The sequence below is a fragment of the Cryptotermes secundus genome, unplaced genomic scaffold, assembly GCF_002891405.2.
Source record: "Cryptotermes secundus unplaced genomic scaffold, Csec_1.0 scaffold220, whole genome shotgun sequence".
NCBI classification, from domain to species: Eukaryota; Metazoa; Arthropoda; class Insecta; order Blattodea; family Kalotermitidae; genus Cryptotermes; species Cryptotermes secundus.
Genome location: NW_019735557.1, coordinates 356679 through 364372, shown reverse-complemented (window position 1 = coordinate 364372; position 7694 = coordinate 356679). Strand labels below are relative to the sequence as shown.

General features: G+C 35.4%; 1 protein-coding gene across 1 annotated transcript in view; it reads right to left on the bottom strand.

The window, feature by feature from the left end:
* Positions 1-885: 885 nt before the first annotated feature.
* LOC111869550 (von Willebrand factor A domain-containing protein 8) overlaps positions 886-7694 on the bottom strand; it is a gene marked incomplete at its 3' end in the record, with an annotated part of 294700 nt that continues 287891 nt past the window's right edge. Inside the window, 3 exon segments of the mRNA XM_033753471.1 lie at positions 886-994; positions 4232-4387; positions 4660-4859. Of these exon segments, the coding sequence (XP_033609362.1) occupies positions 886-994; positions 4232-4387; positions 4660-4859 (465 nt within the window).

The window sequence follows — 7694 nt, the reverse complement described above, 5'->3', positions numbered from 1 at the left end:
CTATTGCATTGTTTGCCATTATATGTCTTTATAAAATTATTTAAAGAAGTATTTAAAAAGTGTGCATTCATCAACTATAATAAATTTACACACACTAAAACTTGTTAAGATTATTCATCTTATGTGTCTTAATTAAAACTTGTGTGTGATTCTTCCACTATGGGGGTCGTTTTTCTTATATTCTGTGTAAACCGTGTCTTGTGATGTGTGTTCCCTTTTTACCTGCGACTCGCAGCTGACACACATATGACCACATATAACGCTAACCTTACTTCCAGCACAATAAACAAACGACTAGTGTGCAAGGGTACGTTGTTACTGTGCTTTCCTGAGACCCCACCAGATGTTCGTACCATAAGAAAATTCCAGTATTATCAACTTGCGTGCCATGTGAGTTATGTGTGGTGACCCATTTTCATTTGAGTGCCCTTATAAGTGGGTCTTTAGAAATATTCAAAATAATTACAGTAAAATGAAACACCTAATATATCAAATATCAAATGCTGTCAAATGATGATTTAAAAGAAGACTTAAGCGTTATTTCTTATATTTTATACAATATTAAAAGGATATTATGTAGTAGCTAGCTGCCTTCTGGTCACAATGAAAATTTTTTGCATGGTTCAAGAAATGTATACAAAACTGCAGCTAGAAACTTCATATAGGAAGATCACTTGGGATACCTACATATTATGAGAGGATAATACTGAAATATTTCTTGATTAAATGGGCTGTGATCTGACAGCCTGATCCTGCATTAGAGATATTTCAACACTATATAGTGTGAGATACTGATAGTGTTGTAAAATAGCGCCACCGCCATAAAAAGGGTGAGTCCCACTGATATTAAACACGATCTTCAATCTATTCTTAGGACATCTTTACCTTCAATGAGTTTGGTATCGTCCAGTTCTCCAGAGGTCTGATGCCGCAGCCACTGTCGTTCCTTTGACTTAGCTTGCAGACTGTTGAGTATCACCCTCAGAGCTTGTACCTAGGCACAATGATGCACAGTGTAACAAAGAGGCAACAAATGCACTGAAAATACTGGAGCTCCCTCCTTCAGTAATGACATTATGACTGAAAACATCACATAATGTTAGTCAATACAACAAAACAGGATCAAATTAAAATCTGTTTACAACTTTCTTTGAAAGAAATTTCTGTAACAATATTCCAGAGACTTTATTAATCCTTCAGTGAGGGCATTTAAATCCCATCATACACTCTACTTTGTGGTAGTATTTTTAAATGTCTCTTTAATTTTTGCAGTAAGATACTTGTATTTAAATTGGGATAACTTTGACTCTATATGGAGTAAATAAAAGTTTTCACTGCCGTTTCACATGACACTAATTTATGGAAATAAGTGTGGTAGCTCCCAAAGCAACCATCCAAATCCAAACCAGCTTCACAATCATGGCAGCAGCAGACTCAGTCCTTCCTCTTCCCTTATTGTGAGCACACTGCACATTGCCTTTGAGCTGTAGATTTCATTCTGGTGGCAGAAATTCTCTCCAGAAAATGACATTCAATGAAGCATTTTATGAAGTGATTCAACAGATGAGCACCCATGTACAGGATGAGGTACTCCAGATTCATACTTTCCATGTCCTTTGGTGAGATGCAATGTTAATGGGCCAGTTTTCTTGTTTGCCAGTAGAGATTAACATATTATCATTGCACTATGAATGGTAACACTGAATAGCCTCTTGAATAATTTTACATACCACTTGGAACCTTTGTTTTCTTCCACCAATTATCTTTCAAGTCAATTCCTCCAATAGGGATATTGCAGTCACACACAGCAAGAGGCTCTGTGATGTTTCTGCTTGTACAGATTCTGACAGACATCTTGTCTGTGTGTTATGTGGAAATCATTCCCATTCATGTCTTACTTTAATAAGCGAGGGGTTCGGCTTCTCCTGAATGCTGACCATACTGTTCTTCCTTTTTCAATTTTTTTGACTTTCACCAAGAGAGGAACAATTTTTCTGTTAATATGTAATATGCCAACATGGTCAGTTTCCTCTGATTTCAGGAAATGTGCTAATTTTAAAAAGTCACAAAAATTTCCCATCCAGTGGTTATGATCATGACTCAACAGAGGTCCCACAAGTTTCATCACTATTACGGCAGTTTTACTTACATCAGAATTCATGTATTGGTTGACCAGTTACATGCCATGTCCTGCATAAATTATGAAAGACCAAATTTACTCTGTGTTCGATTCAACAAGCTGCAAGATTTTGCAAAAATATTGGCAGCATTCAGAGATATACATTGCTTGAAAGACAGCGTTTCCACCAAATCAAAGACTCATCTATAGCAATTTCCTGGATTTGAATGTGCAAATTCTGGAATTTCTTGTTTAAGTACAGAAGAACTAGGTAAATTTTAAAAGTCTCGCAGGTCCTTGATATTTATTTACTGTTGTGTTCTCAGAGAAATTAAATCAGACAATGAGCTCCAGTCTTTGAAGCAGTAGCATTTCACAAATAAAAAAAAAAGGCGCAAGGAACAAGTAGTTCCTGCTGTAGGATGACCCCTGTTTTGCCTTGGGTAAAATTTTCAGCATCACAAAGAGGGCTAAAACAATGTTAATCTTATCCACTGTAACAACCTGCTATTTTCTTATCCAAGAGTGAAAAGTGAAGAGAGTGACACTTTTTGCAATTTTCTGCAATACATATCTGTTGTCTCTTTCATTATGTGTTTTGTATGAACAATGTCAAAAAAAAAAAAAGCTTCTAAAACTCTGATGTGTCCGTGTCACTAGAATGGAAATGCAATCAACAAATGCCAAAAAGATGTATCCTGTGTAGCAGTAAATATTCTGATATCCTGCCACAAATAAATTCTTGATACTCTCCCATTCAGGTCTGTTCAACATCATGTGTCACAATCTCATCTACATCACTGTTACTAGTTCCATGTGTAGCTGGGAACGCTAATCATCACATTCAGAATGCTCTTCATTTGAACTATATCTGTTAGCCTCATCATTGTCTAAAATGTCATCTAAATATTCATTATGCTCTAAATCTAAGCATGCACTGTTGTGGTGCCCAGCCATGCTGACCATGATATCACATCCTGCACAGAAGCTTCTATTTCCTTTGCTTGGCTGGTCAGTACTCCTTTATCCAAGATTGACACTACATAGACAAAAAGTTCAGTGGTACTGTTACAGGTCAGTTTGAACAGCATCTCAGTAAGGTTCTTAGATTCATGGCTACAGGCTATAGAAATGCAGCTTGCAGCTGAATGCATCATGTACAGAAACCTGCAAGTAGAATTTGGATATGTCTGCTATACCCATGCAATGAAACCAGCCTTCATCAAAATAATAATAATCATAATTTAATAGGTTGTATTCCTGAAATAGCTGACATACAAAGACTGTTATTTTCTTTGTTTTGAAGTAACACAGGTCTTGCTGTGAGGACGGAAAACATCCATTCTCATTACAAGGCAATTCCTCACAGATATCATTTGTTCAAAGATGCATATAGTGTTTCAGAAAAATAATTTTGTTATAACTCATGACAGGGTACCAAAAATGTAACACAAAATTTCTTTTTTTTTTTTCAGTGAAGCCATATTACACATAAATATAACACAGAGAAAACATTAAAAATCATGTTCAATTGCAGGCTTTGTTATTAGCATTGTCCATGGGTTATACTACCGGAGAGTTATCAGAGTTGTGCAAAATGGTTACTCTATTTAGCAGAACTACTGACAGTGAATTAGTAAAATCCCATGTGAAGGTAGGTGGGAATACCTCAGACATAGCCCTGCAATTTTTAGAAGGCAATGAAAAGGAACTTGGTGCCTGGGGATATAACTGGGCCATCCTGTCACTGTGGGACATAATACAGAAACCTAGTGCTCCAGGTTGGGGCTTGGATGCAAGCCTGATGATCCTGCTCTATAAAAAAATTACTGTTGTGAAATCCAAAGAAGTGAACATCATATGCAATCCGGCAGAATCTTCTAAGGATGGATATGGCTCAAAAAGGTCTGTTTTGCCAATGAATAATAATAATAATAATAATAATAACAACAACAACAATAATATAATAATAACAACAACAACAACAACAACAATAATAATAATAATAATAATAATAATAAGAAGAAGAAGAAGAAGAAGAAGAAGTAAAACCAAAACTGATGAGAATGAAAATGATCAGAATATCTTAAACTTCTTGTTGTATGTAATCACCTGTCTGCTCACAGCATCTGAGAACTGTCCATATAACTGAGCATCATACTCGCTCATCTTGATTTCATGTAACCGCTGCTTGAAAGCTCTCTGTCCCATTTCACGTGCAGCTTTCTTCACATGCTCTGGCACTGCATCTTTCTCTGCTTGTGTAACCTGTCCAAATCATGTCCTTCATTACTGACTTTCCTTAACAGTATACTTGTATATCTTTAATGTCTGTGCCTGGAGCTTCTAGTTACTTAGTTACGTCACACTGTTATACACTATAATCATGCTGCAGAAATAGCTGGTATTCTCAACTTGATTCCTTTACCTGAAAAATAAATTATGAATAAATCTCACTCATAACACTGGTTGCCTATACTTCACCATATGAATCAGTTTCTTCAGAAAAAGGTTTCCACATCTGGTTTGATTCTACTTACCTGATGAACCTTGTGACCTGCATCCAATCTATAAGGGCCTCCCTTCCCGCCAAGACCTGCTGTATCCCTACCACCTGTGCCTCCAGCCCATGTATTTCCTCCCACATGAGGGGCTCCAGTTTCATCCACTTTACCATGTTTTGGTGCAGTGACATCTAATCCACTGGGTCGTTCTACTGTGAGCTGCAAGTATTTGCGTTCTGGAACAAACCAGTCTAACATTAACCTTTCTGCCACTTTCTATAAGAATATGATGACTTTCAAATATGACTTCTATTCTGCAAATTTTATCTTTTGATAAGCTTTAGCAAAATGTTCCATATCTTATATATCTTGTTACCGTTTATGTTGGAGATGTGTTAGTGGAGATATCAGTAACCTAACTGCCATCACTAATCAGACTTGTACCACATTTAATACTCTTACTGGCATATGCACATTGTTTTGTGTTATGGCTGTCACATAAGAAGTTTTTATCATTTGTTCCTTGTTCCGCTACATGCTATTAGGATTTTATATATGTGTGCTTTTGCCTGACAACACAGCAAGAAGGAAACAACCAGACATCACAATGATATAGAACCATAACAAGATAAAAATGGTGGCATCACTGCATGGACCTCTCAGGACTCTGAATAACACCCCAATATTCCATTTTACCAGAAGAGACACAAGGACAAATCATATTGGTTCAGGATCTTAAATATTGAACATTAATAAGATTTTAATCCAAATGATTGTAAATAACTTTTATATAAAACTTCTGAGTATGTCTTATATAATTTGTTATAGCAGTTCCTGAACATGTTGATCTTATACCTTCTCAAGATGTTCAGTTGACAAAAACACGTAAAGGCAATAAATATCTAGAAATTGAATGACACTGGACAATGTTAACAATTATTATTCTATAATTCATTGTGAGGAATAAAATAAATTTATAATTAATAAAAGAATGATTTATAAGATTAGACTTATCAAGAATTAAATGCATCAGAAAGAACTATAATTATTTCAGTAGGCTGGAAAGTGTGTGCACTAACCAGGTCAGATAAGTCCTGCATGAAGGTGATGATACTGGCATTAACCTTTTGCATGAGATGAATTGATTAGATTGGTTCAGCATACTAGTATTAAAACTGGCACAGCCAAAGAGATGGCATCAAGTATGATATACCAATGTTCAGATGAAAGAACAGGCCTCCATGGTATCTATATCTGTGGTCATTTGAAGGTAATCTGCAGAAGTATCATCAGTTTTTCTGTGCAATTACATTTACCTACAAGCAGCCTTGGTGTCTGTAGCAGGCAATTCTTTGTTGAGGCTTGTCAACATGTTAAGGTAGGACAGGCTTCACACCCATTATACTTCTGTTTTACTGTGTCTACAGAAAATAATTTCACTGTGAAACTGTGCACTACATGAAGGTGATGTTGCATTAAGGTAGGAGAGGCTTTGTAACCTAAGAACCATTATAAATTTTCCTACTAGAATTGGACCTAATTCAGTTTCAATTATTGATAATATATTTATTGATGAACTACAGTTTACAAGCTATGAGGTTACATCCATATCAAATGGATTATTTATCTCATATCTTCCAGTATTTTGCACTATAAAAGATGACTTACTACTTAAAAGAAATATGTATATATGATTATAATATTGCAGAGTTCAATATGAAACTAAGTTACGAAAATTGGGAATCAGTTTTCAACAATAGTGACATCAATACCAGTTTTAATCAATTTTTTAAATATATTTTTGAGACACTTTCATGAGTCATCTCCTAAAAATACAAGACAAAAGTATAAACAGAACTCATGGATATCTACTGGTATTAAAATATCCTGTAAAAACAAGAGGGCTTTGTATGATGAAGTAAAAAAATGTTACAACCCAATATTAAATATGTATTGTAACGTCTTCAGTGGCAAAACACGTTACAGTACTATAAGAATTACTGTAAAATACTAACTAGAGTGATAAATCAAGCCAAGAAGATGTCATATGATAAACAAATTAATTACTCTAAGAATAAAGTTAGAACGACTTGGAGAATAATAAATAATGAACTGCTAAAGAAAACAAATAGAGAAAATATACAATCAATACTGAAGGCAAAATGACTTATAACATGAACGATATTGCCAATAAATTCAATAAATATTTTACTGATGTAGCTGAAAACATATATAAACATGATATATGATATAACACCGTCCTAAGTGCAAACCATATTTATAGGTCTTTCGTTTTGTTCTTCTTTATACACTACATGTTTCGACCCAAACGGCCATCATCAGGTGTATACACTCACTATTATCTGTTACACTGCACTTATTTATAACATTTAAAATTTAAAAACATAGGTCTTCCTGATTAGCACTTATAAAATCTTCGGTTCTAATTTTAAATCCTCTAAAAATTTTTTCTATAAGTTTTAAAATTTAAAAATGTCAGGGTTACCCGCCCTATGTCTGTAGTGCTTAAATATAATATACATAAACACATTAAAGATAATGGTCCAAATGATAAATCCAAACCTATGAACTAGATGACATACTTGACAAATGCTTTTGAGAGACCTATCCCGAGCATTAAAATAATTAAACTACGAGTAGGTAAACTGAAAAGATAATACTGTCCCTCAAATCAAGTCAATCACATGGATATGATGACATATCTAATAATATACTTAAAATTTGTAAAATTTTATTAGTGAACCTATTAGTTTCTTTTGTAACAAGGCTTTGTTTAAGGGTATTTTCCCTGATAGATTAAAATATTGTGACATGTTGACCCCTACCTCCCCAGCTGCACGTAGCGGTAACGTAGCGCTCGCGTATAAGGCGAGTAATCACCCCGCATCCTGGTAGCTATGCAACGCGCGGTGACGTCACGAGCGGAGCCGAAGGTAGCCGAGTCCCCGCAACCTTGAAGCTATGCAAAGCGCATCAACAGCGGTGACGTCACCGAGGGATATCGCGGTTGCTAGGCACCAGTCAACAACTCCGGACAGCGTGGCTAGCAA